Source organism: Xiphophorus hellerii, chromosome 18 (genome assembly GCF_003331165.1).
Source record: "Xiphophorus hellerii strain 12219 chromosome 18, Xiphophorus_hellerii-4.1, whole genome shotgun sequence".
Classification (NCBI taxonomy): domain Eukaryota; kingdom Metazoa; phylum Chordata; class Actinopteri; order Cyprinodontiformes; family Poeciliidae; genus Xiphophorus; species Xiphophorus hellerii.
This window is the reverse complement of record NC_045689.1, coordinates 24383456-24409970: the sequence shown is the minus strand read 5'-3', so window position 1 is coordinate 24409970 and position 26515 is coordinate 24383456. Positions and strand designations below refer to the sequence as shown.

The following is a 26515-nucleotide window of genomic DNA, read 5'->3' as shown; positions in this document are numbered from 1 at the left end:
TTGGATTACCTTTTTTTTTTTTTACATATTGTCACTGTTGAAAATTTGTTGAAGTCCGTAATCGTCCTCTGTTTTATTTTGACATTTTATGGCTTCTCGTAACATTCTCCAAAAATGATATTGTTGTGCATGTAGTGTAGGCCTGATTAATGCAAAACCTGTACAATAAACATAACCTGCATCACAACACAGGGTCAAAGGTCACAAAAGACAACTCATCATCCTGCCTCGATCCAAAGCAGGGGTCTCAAACTCCAGTCCTCGAGGGCCGCTGTCCTGCAGTTTAAAGATGCGCCACAGATACAAAACACTGGAATGAAATGGCTTAATTACCTCCTCCTTGTGTAGATCAGTTCTCCAGAGCCTTAATGACCTACTTATTCTATTCAGGTGGTGCAGCAGAGGCACATCTAAAAGTTGCAGGACAGCGGCCCTTGAGGACTGGAGTTTGAGACCCTTTAGATCTGTGATCTAAAGGGTCTCTGACATTTAGCAGTCAGGAAACAGTCACACTCCAAAAACTCACCAAGGACAGTTGATTGATTGCTGCTAATGGTTCCAGAATGGACTGGGTTGTTTGTGGATAACAATTTTTTAAACCTTAATAAACAAGTTCACAATTCATTTTTTTCGTTTATTTGACTATCTGAAGCATTTCAGAGGCACTAAAAGCTGCTTTATGTAATTTCCTCCACTTTTCATCTTCTTCCCAGGTTTCTCATTTTGCTTTTCCTGCCTTCGTCCCCCCTGAGAGCACAAGGGTCTTTTCAAAAATGCTAAAGCTTCCTTCAGATTCAGCCGACGAGCCGAAGTCGATCTCTCACCACAGAATTAAACAGAAAACACAATCCTGAAAGTTAAAGTTTTTCCTGCCGACGTTTCTGATGTGGAAAATGAGACGAAGCTTTCCTGATCCACAAAACTGGATAGCCAAAGATTAGAAGTACGAATTGATAGATTAGAGGAAACAATGCGCTTATATATATTTCCCCCCCCCATCACAGTGAGAGTTGTTAACCACTACCACATGGTTTTAATTTACTTTCAAAATATTTTAATTTATTTTTGTTCAAAAGAAAGTGAATGTCCATGACTTCCACTTGAGCATGATGTCTGATCGAACCGTTACGCTGGCGTCTGCAACCTGCAGCTCCGGAGCAGCATGTGGCTCTTTAGGCCCTCAGTAACTTTGGCCAAGAATGCTAAAGACGTGAACAATATTTTAAAATGAAAATGAAAACACAAAAATGCTAGATGTGCAGTTCTTGACATTTCTAAACAGAATGACAGAAATATTTTGAGGAATATTCATATTTATGAAGTCAGTGTTTTTGACAAACTAAATGTTTTTGTGACACTATAAAAACCGAATGTCCCATTGAGTAAATGCGGCAAACGTTAAAAATAAAGTTTTCAGAGAAGACACCGAGATTGTTATGCTTTTAAGTAATTAGTGTGCAAATTTTATGCTGAAAGTTTGTGGTAGAGGTGGAGTTGGGCGCAAATTCACATCTGCACACCGACAACATCAACACTCAAAACAATCAGGAGAGATCTGACGTATTTTCATCACCATCATAATTACCTTTAAGACCCAGCTGACCACCATTAAAGTCATTCTCTGTCTTCCAGAGACATCCTGTGGTCTGTAAATTGTTTAAGCTTGTTTCTGGCCTGTTCGTCGCATCACAAACACAACGAGACGTAACATGGCCTCTGCTCTACAGGCTCCAGACGCTCGCCTGCTGTCAGTCCTTCCAGTTTTCAGACACACAGGCCTTTCGTTGCACAAGTAAACCTCAATGAGTTTACTCCACAAACTCAAAAACGAAACATTAAAAAATATGGTTCTGACTCTTTCTTTGGACTTCCTGCACTGTTTTGCGTCTCTTTCCATTGTCGGCGTGCCTGGAAACATCTGCAGAAAAGAGACATTTTTGAAAGTAAACAGCTGTCAACCAGCTTTTCTTTCTCCTATGGTCATCTCTGTTTCCAGTTTTTGCACAGCTCTCTCTCTCTCTTTTTTTAAATTCATCTTTTCTGTTTACCCACAGCCACATGTGCAGCTGCTGTTTTGGTGATATTCTGTTGACTTTGCTTCAACAGATGAGCATCACGGATAGAGATGCAGATGTTTCGACCTCACAGTGCTGCTGCTTGCTGCTGACCTGAGACATACGACTACAGAAACAACGAGCTGTCATTTTTGTAAGCTACAGAAATTAAAGAGTAAATCCAACTAATTGAAACGCTCAGTTGGCCTAAATCTAGTATTTTTGTTGATCTTGAAGCAGCAGTGCACATGTCGCGATTAGGTCATTAAACGGCGTGCACTCTTAGTGATAAATATGAAATAAAATTTTATGTTTCTCGTTTCAAGGGAACATTTAGAGTGAAATGCATTTGGGATCCTGGAAGACCCTTGACTCTAAATATCTGCCTCCCTGTTCAGCAGTTAAACCTGGGAACACATCCCTCATCTCAGGTTCAGCAATATATTTCCTCTAAACTTACACCTTAGCCGAAGTAAATCAGAGTCTATTATGCTGAACGCAACAAAACCAGAAAGGAAGCGAAGGAATTATGGCGATTTGAGCAACTTGAATCTGTTTTGATTGTAAAACACCTGTGCAAACATTGTTTTTCATTCTGAAGCCGCATTAGAAAGGAAAGAGGCGCTCTGGAAGAAAAGCAGGGACTGAACGCACAAAAGGAAGGTCGGGGAAAAAGTTGATGTGTTTGTTTAGAAGAGTGTTTAAACTAGAATCAAGTTTGATTAAGATGGTATCTGGTGCACAGATTGTCAGAAATATCTGGCGAAGCTGAATTGAGGAAACCAGCTGGTCCTTACGCAACCTCTGCCTTGCTACATTAAACACACATGCACTCAAAGAAACTCAGCATCCCTCCTTGACTTACTTCAGGGGTCAGCGTTCTGGCTCTGGAGTCGCCTGTTTCAGGGCCGACATCCCTGATGTGCGGCACCTGCCTTACTCCGTGACCCGCAGGATCGATTTTTTACGCTGATTCAGACCGTCTTTGAAACCCAAAACCTTTGCTATCTGTTTTATATGTTTCCACCGCGAACCACCAGCAAAGTTTCAGCACACAACTGGTAGATCCATTCACATCTGCTGCAGAGATTTGGGACACCATCAGTTTATCGTGTGACACACTATATGTATCAAACTGCAGTTTAGTGTACTTTGGGGGTTAGTATGATTGAAACCTCTTTCTGATGTCCAAGCAGGAAAGGTTCACACCCATTAGCAGTCATGACCTTGGTTGTGTATGTGATGCCATGGATCTTCTGCTGCTGGTACTCTAGACACATCTTTTCTTTTTTTTCCTGTAGCATAAAACAAATCTTAAATCTCTTTGCCAAAATCGCAGACGTCTACAAGTAAAAAGTATTTTTCTAAAGTATTATGTAATGAAATTTTGGAAAGTCAAGGACTTTTTTTAACATTTGTTTTCTAAACCTTCAATACATGGACTGAAAGTATTCATACTGAAATGTAACACATCCATGAAACATTTAACTTTTATCCCTATTTTGTTGTGGAGGTGCAGGAGGAGACTGGTGCATCTCACTCATTTTGTCTGGCTGACACAGATTTTTAATTTACATTAAAGTAAGGCCTGCTGATTTAATAGTCTGCTGGTTCACATTATTATCACATTCATAAAAATGCAAACTCAAGGGAAAAACCGAGTTTAACCAACCAGAGTCTGGACTCTGGTTGGTTAAAATACAGAAAGGAAAATGCAGACGAAACACTTTGTTCTCATCTACCTTCCTTTCTCAGTTGTAGCTACAGAGTTTATGACAGTAGAGACTTCTCACACGTCACTCTGCTTTATTCATGTTCTCCATCCTGCTTTGTTCCAGCGTCACTCGAGTTGCTGCCTAGAATAACTAAGAACCACACTTCACTTCCACGCATATACAGTATGTTTTGAATGCGAACTGGTTGAAAACCTTTATGGATCAGAAGAAGTGGAAGTTTCCAGCATATATGCATCGAACTGAAAAAACCCCCCAAAAAACAAAACTGTTATGTTTTCTTTAGTATTTTGTAGTTTTTCACCTCCTCATCACTCATCCGTCAGCGCTGACCAAGCTAACCCTAAGCGCTTCAGTTTCCACCACTGGCATCATTTCCCAGCAGCTTTAGTAACTTTTGTGTCAGTCCGCTTTGGAAGCAGATCATCAGTCGACTGGAGACAGGGAAAACCACCCGGCTGGCTCCGCCAGAGTTTCCCTTCATGTCTGACCACGTGGGTGGGAAGGCTGGCAGCGGAGCTTCATCAACTCTGTCAGCCTTTGTTTCTGTGAACGAGGAAGCAGCTCGCAGACCTGAATGACACAGCACATGTTAGATAGTGACTGGCAGAAAGTACTAAAAATATCTGCCTTTCCAAAGTCCAACTGCAGCACAGGCTTCCTTCACAGCCTCTCTGTTTGCTCATCATTCTTTCTGGACGTGTTTCCATTATAAAGAGAAAGATAGTTATTTATGGAGCCTATGAATTTCTTGCAGTTATTACAGTCTTGCTAATTTTAGCAAAGAGTTGCGTGACTAAAGACACGTGTCAAACTGAAGGCCCGAGGGCCAAATCGGGTACGCCACAACTATTTCCTCTAGACTCTGAAGGGACACAGAAATATAACTTTAAGAGAACAAATATTATTTTACAAGTAAAATCTGTATTTATTTGTGCAGTAACACGTTCAATACTTCATTTTAATCAAATGTGGAGAAACCTGTAACATTTTAACAGTTTTTAGTTTTATCAGTTCATTCTGACACAGCCGGCCCTGTGAGAACTTTCGTGATCTTAATGTGACCCAAAATAAGAACTAGTTTGAGACCAATTACTGAAGATGATCAGGTTTCATAAAAAATCCTGAACACACGTTCTGCTGATAATCAAAATTATGCAAGCTTACTGAACTACATTTCAAGACACACCTTGACCTCAATTACTCCTATACTTTACATACTTCTGCAGCAATTTCAGCTTTACTGTGCTGGTGAAACTGTCATCAGTATTTGTGTTTGTTTGTCAGCAGCATCAGAGTGCAGGTGAGGGGTTTTCTGCAATAACCGAGTATCGCTAATGTTTATTTATCCCAGCTCCATGGTAGTGAGTGCATTAAAAAAGCAAACAAGCAAACAAACAAACACACAAACAAACACACAAAGGAAAGTTTTGCTGTCTTTTATTAATGCCAAAGCCCAGAAGGCTGAAGTTGTTTGTTTTAATCAGTTTTGCTACGTCAAAATTATATTACACTGAGTCACTGCTTGCATTTTTCTTTCTTCTCCTTCTTTTTTTTGTACCCCTCCGGGGGTCTTTTGTGGGCTCTAGTGTCCCTTATATGAAAGTAGGCTGACAGGAAAGGGGGAAGAAAAGGGGTTAAGACATGCGGCAAATATCGCCGGGTCCGGGAGTTGTGGGTCGCGCTATTCCCTACGCCACCACGGCACGCCCCTTTCTTCTCCTTCTTAAACCTAATTTCTAAATAAAATTCCACATCACAAATACTCTTTGTTTTTGAACTGCAGCAGCCTGAACCTCCTGCCTAGATGTACAATTTGGATGTGTGTGCGCTTCCCCCCACCAGGAAGTGCTGTGCCTACATAATTTTACATGCCAGGTTATCAGAACCTGCCATAGTTTTCCAGATATTTTTTATTTGCAATGCAGAGTGATGACTGTTAATTTCACCTGGAAAGGTGAGATCACTGATGAGGCGTTCAAAAGTAGCAAAACATTTTGCTCATAGCGTCCTTAAGGTACTATAATGACCAAGCTGGTGTCTTTGGTGCACACCTCATCGATTACCTGTCACCGCTGCAGCCAGCCTCTCCATGCAGCTGCTACCATAACAACGATGCTTTATCAAGGCGCTGTACAGTCGGGGAAATCTCACACTGTATCACACGTACCGGAGAACGCACTGTGAATGTCACAAAGTCAAATAGTTGTATTTTAATCTCATGATAAATAGGTGTAAATTTGGGGTTTTTAAAATACACTTTGCTAACTTTCTTCATGAGGACAAATTAGCTGTTTGACACAACAGCTTGTGATAACTAAAACTGTTTCAGGAACATAAAGTTCAGTGGGATAAAAGACTTAATGAGAAGTAAATTGAAAAGCGGGTAAAGATGAGTCAGGCTCGGTTGAAAAGGGATGGGCTGAGAAAAGAAAAGGAAAACTGAGCCGGGACCACAGACTAAAATTGTCAGAAGATATATTTAAACAATAAGTGAACAATGATGTGTTACAGTGCATGAGGAGAAATGTTGTGGCGGTAAACCAAAGCCTCATCTGCTAAAAGTGTTTTGTAGCTGAGTGGACATATACTATCTGTGAGGATATCATATGACTTATCTCAAGCTTTTTGTCCTCCCATTTCTCTCCCTCCACTCGCACACCGACTATGTCTTTCTATCTTTGCATTGGCTTGCTTTCATTTTTCATTCATTTCTATAGCCTAACCCTGATCCTTACCCTAAACCTAACCCTTACCAGTTCATACCTAACACTAATCGTATCCTGAGCTCTATTAACACCATTAGTCCTAAACCTAATCCCTAACTCAAAAACAGCACTTCTTCTTTTGGGAATCAATAAGGAGTAGTCAGTCCCCAAAATGTAGCATGTGTTAGGAAAATTGTCCATGCAATGTATCAAATACAAGAAACACACAGTCGCAGTGCGAAAGAGGCAGGTGCTGAGAGGTGAAATATGCAGGAGGGAAGTTTAGATAGTTCCAGTTGTACGCTCTGGACAGTTAAAGCGCAGCAGCATATTGTTGAAGACTATATGTGAAACTTCCAGCATTCTGCAGGGTTGTAAAAACATCTGGGTCCTTTACAGCCCTCGGTATGGGAACTGCCTGCGTGTTTTTATTACACTCATTTTCATGCCTAAGCAGATATGGGCAGCAAACTGCAGGTGTAAATGTGTCGTCATTAAGATAACCACAGACAGTTATGATAGGAAAGAAGCAGGAACAGATCACAACTGAAGATCGAGAACTAGTGAACTAAAATACAAAACTAAAACCATGTCATGGATATCAGATGTTAATAGTTCATAGGCTAAAGTAGAAAATTAAAAATGATTTAGGTGTAACTATTCACACGAGGAAAGTCCTTTGGTCCACTTGTTTGGCCCGGACCAAAAGTGGAGTTCGTTTGGAAGTGGATCAGCTCAAAAAGTGAGTTCCAGTCAGGGCTTGTTTGGTCCGCACCAGAGTGTGTTCACACCCGCACAAAATGTCTGGAATAATGGGGGAACAAACTGGTGTTTGGTCTGAAGTGGGCCAAATATGTCAGGTATAAATGCATAATTTAGGATGTGTTTATCTATAAAGTAACATATTTGTTTTACCCATGACTTCATCTTTGTTCCTGCTTAAACAATAATTTAAGGAGAATTGCAACATGCTATTCATTCCTATTAAAAAATAATTTTGATACCATTAAGTTCAAAAAAAGATTCAGTCCAATTGTGGCACCTCATCAGTTCTGGGGCTGACACTGATGGTCTTTGTTGCTGCAGTGGACATTTTTGCTAATTTTGCTCTGGATGCTTTGCTTTCAACCAGATATTTCAATAGTAAATGTTCACTGGTCGCCTCAGGAATTAGATAAACAAAGATTTCATGTATCAGTAGCTGTATTTGGCAGATTCACAGGTGGGACCTCAATGAAGCTCACTGTAAATTGACAATCTGCCTACAGGGAAAGCAGTCCTGCTGCTCAGCATGACCTTTGACTCTTTGTTCCCTGTCGTCCGTCGTGTTTTCTTTGGTCCTCCTATTTTTGTTAGCATTACACCATATCGTTCTATAACATTTTAACTCCTACACAGCAATTGATCCCGCACTTAATATTTGCAACATGCAATTACAAAGTCAAATCTTTTTTGTTAAGTCATGTTTGACATATAAAGCATTTTCATAACAACTAGAGATAACTTAGTTACTTGATTACACTATAAAACAGCACCGTGTGCCTGGAGAACGCATGCTATCCACCCCTTTGGATTCCTGGCAGTCTGTTTGCTCTCCAAGCTACTGCCTTGTGGAAAACCTTTCTCCTGATTTTTCTTCTGTTCACAACAAATATAACTTCAGTATATAGGTTCACATTTATTATTGTTCATTGGCTATCTCTACTTTCATATTTGGTGTTAAGCAATGATGTTCCTTGTGTAACATCATAGAATGGCTTCAGCAGGAGGATATTTAAACTCTCCAAAACCCTCAGCTGTTACAGTATAAGAATGTGAAGCTGCATTTTAAATCTAAGACTTTGGATCTTTTACTATACAGTACAGACCAAAAGTTTGGACACACCTTCTAATTCAGTGGGTTTTCTTTATTTTCATGACTATTTATAAGGCAAGAAATCCCACTTATTAACCTGACAGGGCACACCTATGAAGTGAAAACCATTTCAGGTGACGACCTCTTGAAGCTCATCAAGAAAATGCAGAGTGTGTGCAAAGCAGTAATCACAGCAAAAGGTTGCTACTTTGAAGAAACTAGAATATAAGGGGTATTTTCAGTTGTTTTACACTTTTTTGTTTAGTGCATATTTCCACATGTGTTATTCATAGTTTTGATGCCTTCAGTGTGAATCTACAATGTCAATAGTCATGAAAATAAAGGAAACTCATTGAATTAAAAGGTGTGTCCAAACTTTTGGTCTGTACTGTATATTTACGTTATCTTTTTTCCATCTGAACGTGACACATAGCCTATTCCTGGCCAACGACGACAACAAAAACAGCTGTAAAGAAAGGACAAATGGTCGATGCAAAAGAAAAGTCACTTGACAGTTGTTCTGCTTGGTCTGTTTATTAGAGGTATATTGGCAAACATTTTACAAGCTCTTGCTGAAATGTTTCCGTTCATAGAGGAAAATGCATCACTGTAAAACACACAAAGCTCAGCAGAGAACACGTTGAAAGCCCCTGTTTTAAAAGGCACTAAAGGCCGAGTTTTTACTATCCGTCACATCGCACACATGCAAACACAACTATAGCAAGGACACCTGTGTTACACACTTCAGCTGCTAGAACACACAGAGCTTCCGGCTGATGTGTTAGTTCAGTTCCTAGAGGTAATACCACATATGTCTGCTACCATGTGTTGCACACCAAAAAGGCAGGTGAAGCGTCAAACACTGTTAATTTCAATATACTAAACATTCGTTGGGATGTAAAGCTACCATTAAGTACTTTGTGTGGCTGGCAGGCTTACATGTTTGCTCTGATGAGTGCAGATATTTTAAATATTTTCTAGATTAAATACACCATACTGCTGCTTTCTTTAAATACGTAATGTGTCTTTTAACTTAAAGTTCACTTTTTTTATGTAAAAATCACGACACAACCATTACATGAAGTTTTGCAAAAAACCTTTTACAAAATTCTTTCTTTCTTTTTTGTTTCTTTAAATAATAATGATAGTAATACATTCAAATAATAGCATATTAATTCCTCAGCATTATTGTTTTAAATAGCTTGTGACGTAGTGGTTGCTTGTATGCTACAGTCATTCTTGATATCAGCTTTCGTAGAAACAAATTTTCCCTTCTCCTCATTCAAATACTGCCGATAAGACACTGTAGCACAAAGGCTTTAATGACATGCTGGTGCCGTCGTCATATTTATTTCAAACACAGTTGATTATTCAGGTCAAGTCAGGCAGAAGTACATAGGATTGCTTGAAGTGCACAGGAGCTTAAATGTGTCCTGAGGACAGAGATGTTGACAAGCTGACCCACAAGTCTTTGGCCTCAAGTCCATGTCAGGTTTCAAATCTTTCACGGCAGATGCATGCGGTCTGGTCTTCCTAAAACAGCGAGGTTCTGTGGGTAAAATCATGATCTAGTGCTTAGTACTTTTGATTTAACTTGTGAAAAAAAAAAAAACGTGAATTACTTTGAAAATTAATTACAAAATACCTGAACAAAACTCTAAATGTGGACTTAGATTTAAAAAAATCTGCTGAACTAGGGCAACACTTTAATGTCAAACCGGTTCATGAGTCTAACAGGAAGTGCTTTTATTGTGAGGACGTCTCTTTGTATAGCTGTATGTAGCACCTGTTAATCCCACAGATCAAATAGCCTCATTCTTTACTCTGCGAGAGATTAGTCTTGGATTATGGTTTTTCTTCTTTCTTTGAGGTTTGAGATGAGCCAGATTATTGGGAAACCAAGTGCTAGATCTACATTTAAAAACTTCGTTTGTAGCTGGCAATAAATGTTCCAAGTTGATTGTTTAATCAAAAATGTTAAATGAAACATCATGTGGTGAACAAATTAAAAGTAAGATGTTAAATTTAATAAAATATAACAGGAAATGCTTTTGTTTTGAAGGAATTGAAGTGATTTTTGTGATGGTGCTGCCTTGTGAGACAATAAGATTTACTTATTTAGCGGCGTGTTCATCTGCCATTGTCATGAATCTACAGCTAACATGAAAAGGTTGTTATGAACCATTAACAGCCACAGTCTATGAATCATGATGGTTAATAAATCAACCGCATCCTTTACTAGGATGAAACGAACATCTCAACAAACTTGAAAGCTACCGTTAGCTCCTTCTACTGGCACATCCTGTTCAGTCATTAGTGTACACTCTGGTAACGTAGAAGATTCACAACATTTCCTAAGGTACTTTCACCTCTGATTGCACAAAAAGAAGTACCAGACCACGAGTCTGAGCCGGCTCTAAAGTCTTTACAGCGAGAGTTTGTGTCAAGTCTGAAGTCTGTTTCTGCAGCTCAGCGTAGAGTTTGAGTCTCCATCTCTGTCCGTCAGTGACTTCTGTTTCTAGTCAGGAGGTTGGCTGCCTTCCTTCACCTGTGCTTTCCTACAGGTTGCTGTCATTAATGCAGACCTTTTGTTGTCAAAGCATTCGATGTTAAAGCATTGGCTTCTCACAGTGGAGCTAGTAGATTGGCAGTGAATGATGTAAACGGCTGCAAAATTGCAAAATGGAAAATAGAGCATCACTCCTGGCAGTTTATTTCTGTCATCAATATGTTGCACATTATTTCTCTCAAATATTCTTATACTTTAAACTCTCTCTTCCAGTCAACACTGTTTGCTCCTGATAATGATAACTTAGCTACTCTATCCCATCATCACTCTCCTCTCTGCTCATATTTCTGTTTGCTGTGTTTTTTTTTTGTTTTTTTTCAGTCTCTGTCTGTCTGTCTGCAGCTTTCTGGCCTCTTCCTCCCGTCCTTCTGTTCTTTCAGTCTCCTCTTTGTTTCCTTGTCAGAGTCGCTGCATCTAAGCCCTCCGGTTCCTCTACCAGCAGCCGCAGCTTTCCACCACCATGTCCTGGTAATTCTTTAACACGACTCTGTCGTGATTGTCCAGGTAAAGCAGGGCAATGGGGCTGAGGGAGGTCGGGACGCAACAGGCCCGGGGCACTGCTCCGTTCACAGAGTTTACCATGGTTTGGACCACGGCATGGCTGGAGGCGTTCATGTGGTCGGCCAGAGGGTAACGGCACTCTCCCAGGCAGAAGAAGGCGTCATAGCCGCTCGGCGCGATGATCCATTTGTGCCAGCCCACATCTCTGAAATCTACATGTAGAGGATGACGCCGGCACCTGCCACGGGAAAGCCGCTTCAGCTTAGCGGGACTGCCGTTTCTTTTCACTCTTCCACGATCACTCCAGCTTACCTCCCCTTTGTCGTCCCCCCAGCTCTTCATGGAGTAACCCATTTTTCGGGTCTTCCCCCAGCCTTGGTCTCTATTGTGGCCTTTGCCGCTTCTCTTGGTCTTCATGTTTGACCCTTTTCTAGCCTTAATCCACTTGCTGTTACCAGATGTTCTCCTGCCGTGTTTGACTAAAGGCTCTCCATGGCCATCATGACTGTAAGTCACCAAGAGGGGTCTCTCCTGGGCCCAGCTGTGATCGTCCTGTCCCACCGACCTGGACACCCTCAGGTGTCTCTCCTGATGTTGCTCTGACTGATTATCACCTGCAGCAGAAGAGTTGCTCTGGTCAGGTGAGGTGGTGCTGTTTTCAGGTCTGACCTCCAGGAGAAAGCCCAAGCTGCCAGTCCCACCATGGGCTTTACGGAGGAGGTCCGCATTTAGGCTAAATGCCTCCCAGAAACTACCGGCTTTAATGCCATGGAGGCCACTGGTGAGTAGTCTTGTCTCAAGCAACGTGGGCTCAGGATCCTCATAGTGTTTAGAGAGGTACAGGTTTAATCTGTGAGGCCCTGGGCCCAGGGACGCTGCCTGGCTGCGGAGCAGGCGAAGCTCAGCAGAGAGAACCGTTTCATCTTGAGGTATGGAGGAGATGTTGAAGGAAATGTGCACTCTTGTCTGATCTCTTACTTTGGTGTTGTCTCCAAAGGGCTCTGAGAGGGGAAAAAAAGAGCAGGGAAGAAAAAAAACTTAGTGTGATCAGACTTCAAACAAAGAATACTAACAATTGTTTTTGTAAAAGTCTAAGCAGTTTTAGTATGGCCAACAATGACTCCAAAAATTAGCACAAAGTAAGGTGGTGCAAGAAGTGGGCGTGTCCTACATGCAACACATAGAGGCGCCAAATACAGATGGGTAAAATGGTTTTCTAGTTGACATTTTCTGGTTTTAACAGCTGTTTGTGCATGTGTGAATGACATCAGCATATATTATTAGACCAGCCCTTGTTTCTTTTATAGCTTTTATTGCCAACTGTATTGATTGTTGTCAGCTTTGGATTTTCTGATTGAGCCGTACAGAACTTTGACTGCTTTTGGTTGTTAAAGCACTTTATAAATGAATGAATGAATGAATGGATATAGTATTACCCAATTTTCTTTTTGTTTTTGATTGAGCTGATCACTTTTTGCAATACACAACATAAAACCTGAACTCTGACACAACACACACAACAGATTCGGTAGGTGTCCTTGTCGACTTTGGGAAATGGAAAGTTTTGGTTCTAACTTTCTGTCAAGTTTTGAAAACCCTACAGACACATCAACTAATATGGCAGTCAATACTATGGCATGAGAGTTTCATTGTATCTGTTGTGGCCTCAAAATCACAAAGTCAGGCTCTTGCTTCAAAAAGGTTTACAAAGAACAGAAATCAAAAACCTAAAGTAAAAGCATGTAGTTTAACTTGGGGAGATGTTTCTTCATAAAAAGTGAAACAGTCCTCAGATTCAAATTTTTATTTATTTATTTTTTAACCGAATACTCACAGGTGTTTTTTCACTGACTAACAAAAGTCATGGAAGCCCCCATAAAAAATCTTGTTCTCTTATCCAGATTAAAGTGGAAAGATATCTATGACAATACTTTTAAAAAACGTGAATTAGCCAAAAGGCCTGCACTCTGCTCAATTTATCCAATTTATGCCATATTTATTGCAGTAGCTATATCATGTTGTTTCTTTAATTTGATGTTTATTTGCTGTGTTTGAGCGGGAGGTCCAAGTCATAAGTATCGGCGCTAAAGCCTTAGGTAATAATGGAAGTTATGAAGTAGGCTGTAAATCAGATGGCTTAGGCTGGTTTAGAGATATTGCTGACCCAGGAGTCAAACTGCTGGAGCAAATGCTATAATAAATAACCAAAAACGGAGAGCGAGAACATATCTCGTTTTAAACAGATTTCACGACTGAAATACCAACTGCGAAGCCCAATACCCCCAATGCTGCAACCATTAGTACTTTAGATTTAAATAATTGCAATTTTCTGGAGGTTTGGGGTTCTCTCTTTGACCCTAAGAATTAGAAATGATTCCAGGTGTGTTCAGATCCGACTTTCTCAGGTTTGATCCAACAGGCCCTAAAATAACAGGCTTTCCAAGCAGATAATAGCACAACAAACGCCGTTAAGTAGAGACAATAACAGAATGTGATTTTCTTGCGAAGAGCTCCTCAGTCACAGGCCATAATTTCAGGGCTTGTGTTGGAATTAATGGCAACATGAAAGGAGGACTGGAGAGGTCAAGAGGGTCCCAACTAATGTTTGCCCTCATCCTCTGTGACAGGGCAACTCAGGCGTAATGAGGGGAGCAACACGAAAAGCCCAAATATTACACAACCCAGGACGAAAAGCGTGAAAAATATATTTTCACCCTTACAGATTTCTTGTGGTTTTGCTTTTCTTGGTCACACTTTAATGTCTCTGGCAAAGATAACCTGAGAAAATGTATCATGGCCTTTTCAAATGATTTACTTTATGAATGGAAGATGTTATTCAAACCAGTTTGACATTATGTGGAAAAGCAATTTCTCCCTAAACTCAATAACTGGTTGTGCTCTCTATGCAGGCAACAACCGCCGTCAAGCATTTATGACAACTGGTAATGAATCTTTTGAACCACTTTGGAGATATTTAGCCTCGCTCTCTCTTTTTTTTGCAGAAGGATTTTAACTAGGCCACACTAGATATTTTCACTCATGAAAGGTCAGTTGAGGGTCACGCCACAGCATCTCAATTGTATGCACACCTTCACCAAGCAGATCCTGTTTGGTTAGAAAGTACAGCTCTGGGTAAATGAAGAGACCACTGCACTGAACCCCACGTGGTTATTCCACCAAATATTGATTTCTGAACTCTTCCTGAGTTAAAACATTAGTGTTGTTGTTTCTAAATGAATACAAACTTGTTTTCTTTGCATTATTTTAGGTCTGAAAGCGCTGCATGTTTTTTTTTTATTATTTTGACCATTTCTCATTTCCGGTAAATTTTTGCTTGGTATTTCAGAGACGTATTGTCAGTTCAGTAGTTAATAGAATAAAAAAAAAAAAACAATGTTCATTTTACTCAAACATTCATATAAAGAGTAAAATTAGAGAATGGATATTTTTGCAGTGGTCTCTTAATTTTTTCCTGAGCTGTATAAGTACAACTTTAAGAATATGCACTGAACAAGAAAAAAATGGGAACAGCAAAATAAACTGAGGTAACAAAACAAGTAAGAAGAGTCACAACTGATGACCCAAAGAGAAATTGCACTTTTAAGACACTCAAGGAATTGCTTTGACTGTAATCAATGTTTTGATTATAGATATGAAAAAGCGATTTCTCGTCTAAGCGCCATGTTCCCCTGTGTTTACCGACTCTCACTGTTCAAACTTAAAAAATCCTAAAGCTGTCAAGACGTGTCAGAACCAGCAGCGAGCTTACCACTGTGGTGAAAGCTGCGAATAGTGTTGGCCTGCTGAATGTGGTGGCTGGGGAAGCTGAACGTCGGGTCTTCCAGCAGATGGTACTGCTGCTGGTGGAAGCGATAAAGGTCGAGGAGGTACTGCGGCACCGGCACGTCGGGCCTGGGGTTCGGCTGAGACTGCAGGCCCAGCCGGCTCAGGAGGAGAGACTGGATGGTCTGAGCCAGACCGGGATCGGGCAGCGCTGCGGCGGGCGACGGGGACGAAGCGGTCGGGGGCACCCTGCCATTGTCAGTCTCGCTGGATTCTCCACCCTGGCGGCCAGACGAGGCTTGAGGTAGCAGCAAGACCATGAGGAGCAGGAGGTTAGCAGGGAGCATGGTGGACCTGAAGCAGGAGGAAATGGTTACTGCATATACCTTGCCTTGCAAAATGGTTATTTTGCAGCAGTGCAAAATAAGTTGCACTGCTGGGTACAAACAGTCATGTGTTTGGAACAAAGCTACAAACAAAGTTACTTCCTGCTTTTGCAATCCAGTAACAACGTCCCAGTTAAAGTTTCACATCTAGACTCTAACATCAGAACAGTTAAAGACAGACTTACAGTAAACCAGCACCCACCAGTTTTACCACTTCTTCAACAAATCTGTTCCCAACAAACATTCATAAAATGTCTGCTACCAACACAAAGTAGTGCATACTTTTGAAGTGACAGAAAATCTATTATTTGATGAATTAAAATCTGAAAGTGTGGCGTGCATTTGAATCCAGTTCCCCCGAGTTGACGCTTTGTGGAATCGCTTTCCTTTGCAGTTTCAACTAAAAGTCCTTCGGGGTCTCTACCACGTTTATATATAAAGACTGAAATTTGGCATTTCTGTTTTAGTAAAATAGCTCAGGCTCAGTCAGAATGGAGGAAGCGTAGCTATGAACATCAATTTTCATGTGTTTCCAGGGATTATTAGTTGCATTTGGGTCTTTACACTGACCGGACCGTTCAAACTCATGAAAAGGTTTTGATCTCGTTGTTCTACATGTTTTTACATACAATCCAAATTAAACACAGTGAAGTTTGTGGTTTCACGTTGACAAAATGGGACAAAAAGCTGCGCAGGAGTACATTTACGAGGCATTTTTGGTTGTCCTTACTGTTTGACTCCGGACCATTTCTGTTTAATGCAAAAAAACAAACAAACAAAACCCACAAAAAAAAAAACAACAAGCAAATAAATTGTAAAACATAACGACAATACAAAGAGCTGGTTAAGAAATCTGCAGAAGCGATAGCCCCTTACAAGGTGTTCCAGCTCTGTGTATATCATGCTCATGTCCTTTTGCTTCCTGGACACACTAGTTTCTCATTAGTCTTCGGCCTTCATGTGGCATATGCTCAAGAAATTTACAGTCCACGAATCCATACCAAATGTTTACTTGTTATTCCTGCCTACTACGTTTTATTTTCCTTCTGCTAATTTATGGCGAAGCTCCATACCCGCAAGGCCCATCTATCTCGGCGGACACCTCGACAGGAGCAATTAGGCAGCCTCCACCTGGAACATAATCATCTCATGTGAGCGCTTAGAGTGCTGAGCGTCACGACTTCTAGCATTAATCAGAGACAGTTGACTCTGGTGGCATGTTATGGAGTTGTAAAGACCTGCCACAATGACACATGACCTGCATTTTTTTCCCTCTACGTCTTCAAATCACCAGAGAATAAAGGCTTTAAAGCATCCAGTAGCTTTCCATAACTTTGACTGCATGCAAGGGAGTGAAAAGAACATTTCCTAAGAGCCAAATAATAGATCTTAATAAAACTAACAGCTCTGATAGATAGTTCTTTAGATTTGTTCGTTTATGAGAAAAACATAAAGCCACGTTTACAGCTCCGGATGGATCACCCGATCCATCTACCCTCATTAAATGAGTGGTTTCCAATTTATTTACCAAATAAAAAAGAACAGAAAACAATTTACAATATTAAGTAACACAAGGCCACGTAATGGCAATGCAAACAGCATTAAAAACCTGTAAAAAAAATAAAAATACTGATTTATATCCACATGTTCGCTAGCTATAAATGTATGAAAAAATTAAAAAAATTCTGAAAATGAATTTAATTCTTCCCACTAAGGCTAATTAAGCTGGCCTTAGTGTTTCAATTTAGCTTTTTGCCAGTGTAGGATCAGGCATATGAGTGTGAAAAATCAGGAAACCGATTTTAATGGTTTCTGTGAAGAGGTTTAAATATTTTAGGTTTCTTTGTTTATTTAAAGTAGAGCTATTGGTGCTTAATAATCAGGTAGGAATTACTTACACTTACTGAATCACAGCGACATCCGTCCGCTTCACCAAAGAAATTAGTTCACATAACTGAAAAAAACACATTTGAACATTGAATAATCTGGATCTGTTGACGGCTCGTAGGAGGTGGTTGCCTCTTCCAGGTGAGTGACGCTCTCTGTGTCGGCGCGGGAACCACGTGGCTCGAAAATGGGGTCACACAATTACCGCCGTGACCTGGCTAACACCCGGCCTCTTTGTGGTGCAGGTGTCAATAATGAAGGGTAACTACAAGCCAGCGTGGCAACAGCTCGCCTGACCTCAGTACGGTTACGGTACCTAAAGATCAGCGACATGGACAAAACTTGCTAAAAGGCGATATGAGCTACCTAACACGTTGGAGTAGAAATTTCACCAGTTGATCCCACAGAGGCAGATTCCTAAAAGTGCGATGGCTTTTAGGATGGATGAAGTATTTTTCACTGTATGAGCACTCCCATATCTCCAGTTTTCTCACCTCTATCTCCTTATCTCATCTCTGTAGGGGACAGAGAATCGATTAGGGCCTCTGCAGCGAGATAACGGTGGCGTTTATGGGTGAGTAAACATATAATGATCCTGTAATGACTCTTAATCTTGCCATATTGTCAGCACAGAGGTAAGAAGGAGGTCACAGGTGTGAAGGCGTGTATATTTTTTATGCGTGTTGTTCAAACTGTGCACGGTTCAAAGGGCAGGCATGGGAAAACGAGCCACCTCCTACCGTGGGATTGTTGCTGGGTATCCATTAAACTCTGGCAGCTCCACCCTGAGCTGTTGCACCTGAGGCAGCGTAGCAGAGGACAATTATAGATTAGACACCGCTGGACGGCCTCTCCCTTATACTGTGGAAGCTTGTAAAGGAGATTAAGGACAACAACACCACCTCTCTCTTCTGTGCTTTCCTCACCTACAAAAAAAAAAAAACACCCAAGTGACTCTGAGGTTCAAAGGTTTGGCTGTCACACAGCAAGGTGTGTCTGAGGCTGTGCGACGCCGAGAAACGAAAAGGAAAAAGAAAGACGGGGGAAGGCTTCCTTGGTCGTTGTCTGACAGCTATAATTTTCCATCACACTGTTTTTATGGCTTGAAATTTGTTTTAATTAAGAAACGTTTAGGACAACAGAAGTTTCCTGTGATGGTGTAGTATCACACCTAACCTGTGACGCTGCCAGTCAGCTGGCTGCAAGAAGTCTACTGTACTTTTATGTCATTCGAAAGAAAGCCAAGTTTGGCTGTTTGGAAATATTCTGACAACAACATAACCGATTCAGTTATGTTGTGGAAATTAAACAAGCACCACTTAATATTTTTCCATTGTATTTTGGTAACTAGTTAGTGATCGAGGTGTGGGAAGCTGTTCAGGCCTGTTGACAACCGGATATGAGCTTGTTTGACTTTTACTACCTTATAAGGATCATAAGTGCCAAAACATAAAATCACTGTCTGCAACAAAATTTACTAGAAGTTCATTTGATACATTTAAAGTAATGATAAATAAATGTTGTTGATTAGTAAGTGGTTCGATCATCTCGCACATCTTTGTTTAAAATTACCTTTGATTATTTTGAAAACCTGGTATTTTGCTCCGATAAAATTTCTAATTCAGGCGTGTCAAACTCATTTTCGTTTTGGGCCAAGACCATGAATGCTCTTAAAGGGCCGGTTGTGCCAGAATGTATTGATAAAACTTGTTCTCGAACTGATAAAATATCAATGAGTTCTTAAAATTAAATAATATTATTGAATGTCTTTTCAGTCCCTCCGGGATTTTGTGAATCTTTTTGTGAGTTTTCCAATAAAAATCAAAGTGTTTGTGGTACTAATTTGGAAATATTTGTGCTTATTTATGGCGGCAAATGCGACTTTTTATTACTCGCTGTACAGCTTATGGACTATATAATCTGACATAAATTAAAGCTGAGGGAGCTGATTAGTACAAGTAAGAAAGTTTTTGACAGTTTATGAGGAAAATCTACAATAAACTCCCAATTAGCGCAGAAAAGTGCGTGGATTTGTTGATTTTGTGTAAATTTCCACAATAATTATCAAGAAACTGGAGGGACTGACTGGTGTAACTCGGCAGTAAACAGATAAAAACTGCATTGATTTGATTGCTAACATAATATTTAAGCACACTCAGTGTTTAGTCTAGAATCTAGAGGGCCACATAAAAAGATATGGTGGGCCTGATTTGGCCCACAGGCCTTGAGTTTGACACATGTGTTCTAATAGTATGAAAACTTTTAGAGCTGCAGAATATATTAAATTGCATCACACATCAAAATAACAATGTGTGCAACATTGCATTTGCAAAGGACTGCTTGGTTGCAAGATTTGGTGGGATATTAGTTACTATTTTCAGTGCCATACATGCAAATTCTGCATGCAAATAATATGTTTGCTGTGTTGGACAGATTTTCCCTGCTTCCTGTGATGTATATTTTCATAAAGAGTGGTTGGAACTTTGTGGAGAAAGAAAGGAAAGAATATCCGGGTCAGTCGCAATCAAAACCAATATCCAGCAGCAGCGTTGCAGTTGCATGTTTTCCTAATAACATGCAGCCGTTGTAACCATGAATAAAAGTGAGTGCCGTGGTTTCATGGTTTGTAACTTCGTAAAATGCATCCGGACCAAACTGAAGGGAATTTTGCGAGTGATCTTTTTCTTCCTGTCCAACCTGAGTCTGGCCTGAACTTGAAATAATGAAATGTTTGGAGGGTGTACTCTGTAATTAAAGGGTCATAGATACGGTGAAGGTTTCAAGGTAAAAGAGTCAAACACTGGTGTTTTTCCACCTTGTTTTTTTTGTGTGGATGTATAAGATGTGGCCTGACCTGCTCAAGCAGACAGTAGTGGGACCCTGGCGTGCAGCAGGTCAGCGTCGTTGCTGCCCTGACCCCGTATCTTTCTGAACTCGCTGATTAAAACCTCTGACCTCTGACGTCCGCCTCTCTTTTTATCTGTTTATTTCAAACTCTGCTCCTTTTCCCCTTCCTCCTTCCTCTTTGCATTCCTTGAACTTTGTCCTGTAGCTTTGTCCTTTATGTCGTCTTACAAAGCTGGTAAAATATGCTTTGTCTTTTTTTTTTTTTTTTTTACGTTTAACCCCAGATGTTCTGCTGTTCAATATTTACCCACCTTTCTGCTGTCTGTTGCCATCCTGTGTTTGAAATATCTGTTTTCACGCTTTTCTGCATCACCTCCCCGTTACCCTATCAGTTGCTCTCCTTCCTTTACCCGCTATGAAGGTTTTCCTTTTTTTTTTTCCTCCCCAAAGTTTTAAGTGAATGGTGTTTTTACGGAAAAGCGTAGCAGACTGTTGCTAGGCCGGGGGGCCGGTGTGTCACCGCAGCCGGCTGATTTATCCACCGCTGCTGTCTTCATGTTACGCCTGGTTCCTTAACTTTCCCTTCCTGTTGTTCTTCCCGTGTTTCTTTTCCCAAATTCCTTCTTTCACTCTCTCTGATTTAATCCCCTCTCTCCTCTTCTTGGCCCTCGTTTTTCAACGCAGTCGACCTATTATTTCTGAACTTGATACGTGCTGCAAACAAGCCACAGGGTTTGTTTTTGCTCTCTGAGCAAATAGTTAAGGAAATATTAAGTTATTGTAACTCGTGAGCCAAAAGTGTGACATACACGCATTTTTTCATGATTTCTCTCCAAAATCAGCCCTTTTTCTAAATGCTGTGGGACGTGTTAGAGAAAAAGCTTAACATGCTTAACTGAGGTCCTCCTATGAATGCATGTTCACCTGCTGCTAAAATTTTTAACAACACTCTTCATTGTGGATGTTGCTACTGAGTGAAGACAATTCAGGAATTGCTATTTTCAGTATTAGGAGGAAAGAAAGAGATGTAATAAGCTTTAAAAAAAAAAGGGAAATTGTCCTCTGCTGGAGGAAATCTAGATTGTAGCATCTCTCTATACTAACTCTGGTTAGTGTGGAAAAAGTATTCACTGCAGTCAGAGTTATATGTGAGCTCATTGTATTTTCACTTTATACCAGGAGGCATCAAAGATAAGGACAGAGCTTTTCCATTATCATCTTCAATGTTGCTAACATCCTCAATTGCACCTATTGCCTGCTATTAAGGCAATTATAGGATGCTAAATTAGACACAATTGACCATCTGCATGCTGTAGGATGGAGGAATAACGCTGTTGAAGTGACAATAACTGTAAAAAACAATCCTAAAAGTGCTAAGACTTAAAAATGAATTCAGTTTACATTAAGAAATATTAATTAGTTTAGGTTTCTTGAGTCTGTTTCTTTATCTCTTTGCAAGTCACACAAAAAGGACCAGAACAATATTAATGTTTCAATTCAAATATTTTTGAGTAGGCTCTAAATAGACCAACAAGAGGCAAAAGAAATGCAATAATTGACTGGAGACAAAAGGTGATCAGTATTTATATCCTGTCCTGGCTACCAGCATGTCAGCCAGTGACTGCTTGTTTCACAGTTTACAAATGAAACGGGTGGAGGTGTTTGGGTGGATGTCTAGACCCGGTTGGGAGGGACCGCTCTGCGTTAGGACACACTGTAAAAAAATAAGTGTAAAATCTACAGTGAATTACTGGCAGCAGGGTTGAGCGAATTTCTGTAATCTTTACAGTAACCTCCCTGTAATTTTACTGTGATTTTATTACGGTTTTACTGTCATTCTGTTACAGGGTTACTGTAAATTTATTACAGTAGAAAAATGTAATAAAGGCAGAAAGACATTTTAACAGTAACTGAACTAATTTGGTCGCTGCTAGCTGTTAAAAGTTAATTATTGCATACCAAACTCACAATAACTATTAATATTTTTTTTCTAATTTCAAAGAAATAATAATAAAAAAAACATATTTAAATGACTTTATTCCATTGGAAATTTAAAAATAAATGATGGGGAGGGACCTTTAACAGTTGATCAGAGTTTGAATGTCACTTCTGCAAAAGTCTCCATCAACACCAGCAGGATTTGCTAGATTGGTCTGAAAACTTGCTAAGTTTGGAAGAGTCACTGTATTTTGTACAAAATGTTATGTCAGTAATTTCCTCAGGCTGTGAGAGAGCGAGCGATAGCAAGACTTCAGGAAGCCCGGAGAAAGCTGCTCTAGTTTTATCATTTTGAGTTTTCAAACTCCACCTGCCATGGAGCATGCCAGGTGTGGAAATGTTGCACATCTTACTGCAAAGGTTTGGGTTTAAATCAGAAATCTTCAAATCCAGTCCTCGAGGTTTGGCGTCCAGCAACTTTTCCCTTCTGCAACACACCTGAGGTGATTCGGTCCATTAAGGTGTTTTGGACCAGAGACACGTCTACAGGTTGCAGTACAGTGCTAACCCTTACCCTCAAGGCCTTTAACTGAAGACACCTGAATTGTCTTGTAATACAAACAGTTGTAATTGTTCATACAGAAGGCCAAACTCTGGAACCATTTGTCACACATGTCATGACTTCGCCGCATGACCGCTCGCTGCAGGTAGGCTAGGAAAACATATTCTGCTCTCTGCCTTTTTATCAGATCTTAAAGAAAAATTGACGTTGGTATCAGCGGGTCAAAGACTTACAGAGATGCAGCTCTTGTTCTTATTGAACAACTTTAACATGTGGATGTAATACATGATTTCTGACAGCTGAAGTAATGTGTTTTTTTTTTTTTTAGAAGAAATGCTATCATAACAGACTTTTAGGGTCGTAGGGGATATGCAGAAAAATACACACACAAGCGGTAAAAACAGGCAGACGCAGTGAGGTGTGTGTGAATGGACGTGGAGAGTTGACATTTAGGAGATCAGAGGATCTGGACAACCCCTGCTCCACCTGCCCTATCAGGTAACCATGACTCACAGCGCTTTGCTCTCATCTGCAGGTCGTACAGCGGCGTTAATGCGCTCCATCCTCCCGCGGCTTATCTCCACGGCCGGAGACGCCTGGAGGTCCCAGCGACACTGGCACGCTGCGGTTTGCAGGAGGCCCCACGCTGACGCGCAACACTTCACCGGCATCAGTGGAAACACTGACATGTCCAACCCGCAGCTGCCGAAAGCTCAGAGACTGCTCTCGTTATGTGTCTGACAGCTAAACGGATGTGAAACGCAGAACTAAAAAAAAAAAAAGAAAAAAGGAAAAAGAAAAACAGCTCTGCTTTTTGCATTAAATCTGACGAGTGTTAACGCTGAGAGCCAGATCATGCTGTGCATGCTGAAGCAGCGGTGAGTTATGCTCTTTGAACTCATAATGGGCGCATTATTCTCAGACAGGTTGCTTACCGGGATGAGATTTTGATTGAGTTAAAAAAAGAACAGTTTGAGGGGAACGTTTGCATCTGTGTGTTTTTCCCCAGAGTGGCTAATGGGTTCAGCAGCACTGTTCCTGTGGCCTGTTGCATGACAGATAGATGTGTGTGTGTGCGGGGGTGGGCGGGCGTGTGTGTGTAAGGATGAAGTACTCACGTCCAGGTGTGGTGGGATGTATGCAGAGTCCATGGTTTATCCTTGAGCTCCAGTGTTACGATCCCTTGCCTAGTTCTTTCGCTCCTTTGGACAGAAAAAGGCAAAGTGAACTAATTGCACTGTCTCTGTCTCTGCCTGCCCCTCTAGGACCAACCAGGCTAAGTGTTCAGGGTCTCTATAAGTATCTCTGCTCGCTCCATGTTTTTCTTTCCTCGCTCAGATTCTCATCCTGTTGTCACTGTCAGATAAGCAAACTCTTAAAAACATCCACCGGCTTCCCTTTTCTTTGCCTGCCTGACCTCAGCTGGTGAACGCCATCCTCCTCTCATTCTCCTGCACTTCCAGCCCTGTTTGCTAAAAACGCAGCTGGTGGCCGCAAGAGAAAAACAAGCCTTGTGTGTCTTCACTTGTATCACTGGCAATAACTCCCTCTTGTTTCTAAACCTCCTCACTGCGTCTCACTCCTTCCCTCTCCACTCTGTTCCTCCCTTTTGTATCTCCTCCCCCTTTCCTCCCACTCTTTCTATCTCTCCCAGCAGCACACACACACACACACACACACCTCCACGCGCACACGTCGCACACACACAGCTGGCAAACTTAGTTTAACTCTGACTTTCCTTGAGTGTCAGATCTTAAAATATGCTCTCACATAAATCCTCCCCCCTCATTGCACGGAGCCGCTTTAAAACAAAACACATTGATCTACCTGAACTGGTCAAGATAACCCTGGAGCTTTGCGATCACAGGCAGACCGATTGTTCCCCTCCGTCAACAAACTCACCTGCTGTGTTTCATTGGCAACGTTTGACTTTTTCAGCCGGCATGCTCGCAGACGGTCCCTCCGTCATTATAAATACTCGTGACAATCAGAGCGAAGAGACTCAGTCACAGAACAGAGGTATGAATGGATGACTCATGAGAGCTGCCATGAAGTCACCGCAGCTGGGATTTGTGATTGGATCAAAGTTTAAAAAAAAAAAAAAGAAAAAGAAAAGTGCAGGACTGCTGGGCTTCTCCATGATGGGTTGAAGCAAGGTGCATCCGTCCTTCCAGAACGGAGCAGGCGGGCGGGGGTGAATTTGTATTCATGAGGTAAACCCATGAGAAAACGTCTCTTTAGGATGCATCGTCTCTCATATTAGATCTCATCTGGAGAATCACTCACCCACGTCCCTCGGCTCCTCCTCCCTTGTCCCCTCCACTCCCTCTTCCAGTCCACTCTTGTACACACACACACACACACACACACACACCCACACACACACGCATACTCAACCACAGACCTCATTCATCCCCAGATGGAGTAATTGTCCCACTGCAGTGAGACACAGGCACAGAGAGACAGACCCGGACGCAGGGCGTTTGAAGGTTTTTGTCAAATTTGACTAATCAGTGAATAATGACATTATTTCAGAAATGTATTACATTACCTGCAGATTGTAAGCCACTGTCAACGCCTAAAATTAAAGACCCAGACCTACTGAACTGACCTTCAGTCATCAACACTGGTAGAGGAAATATACCTGTCATTCTCTCAACAAAGTCCTTTAGGAAATAATGAACTTTAACCCTTTGAACCAGATTTTGTCAATGCAATGGCAAATCTGACTTTGTTGCTGAAATTTTGAAGACTTAAGACGTTTACATCCAAACACAATCAGAACATTGAGTCTCAAAGGCGACCCATCCATTGAATTAATCAATCTGAGATCTGGTGGCGGAGGCAACAGGTGCAGGAGGGAAACGCCGGCAACTTTCTCCCAAGAAATACTCCGGCGAGTTCGGTGTCTTCTCTGGAGTCTCAATGGGAAATCCCTGAAAGACCCAAAGAGCAGGAGTCATCTTGGGATCCTTTGTTTGCAGTGGACAGTGGGTCTTGCCCAAACTCTTCCTGGATGCCGGAGCTCCTGACATTATCTCTGATGCCGACCTCAGACATCCTTGGGAAGAAACTGATTTCAGCTGCTTGTACCCAGAATCTTGCACTTTGAGTTAAATCCTTCGACCATCAATGAGGGAGACGCACCGGCACGTCAAGAGCTGCTTCAGCTCAATTCTTTCATTACAGAAGGAGCAGCAGTCTCATTACTGCAGATGAATCGTCTTTTCCATCTATCAATCTCCCGTTCTCTCCTAGCATCATGAATGAGATGCCAGGATGCCTTAACCACTCCACTTCAAACAGAAACTAACTCCTGACACAGAGGATAAGTCTATTGTCTTTTGAGTGTTTAGGTTTATGATGACAACCATGATTTAAAGACTCCCACAGAAGCACATCATCTACGAAAAGTAAAGACCTTTAGTTTGTGTCCATAGCCATAGTGGGGGCCTGCGAGTAGGGGAAATCACAAATTAGGTATTTGATACAATTATCCAGAGGTGTGACCAAGTCACTGTGTTGCAAGTCTCAAGTAAGTCTCAAGTCTTTGTCCTCAAGTCCGAGTCAAGTCTCAAGTAAAGACAGGCAAAAGTCGAGTCAAGTCTCAAGTCAGGAACCTTTAATTTCAAGTCATTTCGAGTCGTTTTTATTTTATATTTTTTTTATAATTTGCAATTATACATAAAATT

The 26515-nt window shown here is 41.1% G+C and overlaps 1 protein-coding gene across 1 annotated transcript; it reads right to left on the bottom strand.

The window, feature by feature from the left end:
- Nucleotides 1-8865: 8865 nt before the first annotated feature.
- bmp16 (bone morphogenetic protein 16) lies at nucleotides 8866-24912 on the bottom strand. Its single transcript, XM_032545854.1, has 4 exons — nucleotides 24726-24912; nucleotides 23942-24025; nucleotides 15190-15557; nucleotides 8866-12421 (listed from the first exon to the last, which is right to left on the bottom strand). Exons 1-4 carry the CDS (start codon nucleotides 24737-24739, stop codon nucleotides 11352-11354), a joined length of 1536 nt encoding a protein of 511 aa, XP_032401745.1. The 5' UTR covers nucleotides 24740-24912; the 3' UTR covers nucleotides 8866-11351.
- Nucleotides 24913-26515: the final 1603 nt, after the last annotated feature.

What these genes read in the sequence shown, in the direction of transcription:
- bmp16 (XM_032545854.1), bottom strand. An exon ending in ACATCCCACCACACCTGGAC is followed by an intron (nt 15,558 to 23,941) that starts GTGAGTACTTCA and finishes CTCCTGCTTCAG; the next exon opens with GTCCACCATGCTCCCTGCTA. An exon ending in TCGCAGCTTTCACCACAGTG is followed by an intron (nt 12,422 to 15,189) that starts GTAAGCTCGCTG and finishes TTCCCCTCTCAG; the next exon opens with AGCCCTTTGGAGACAACACC.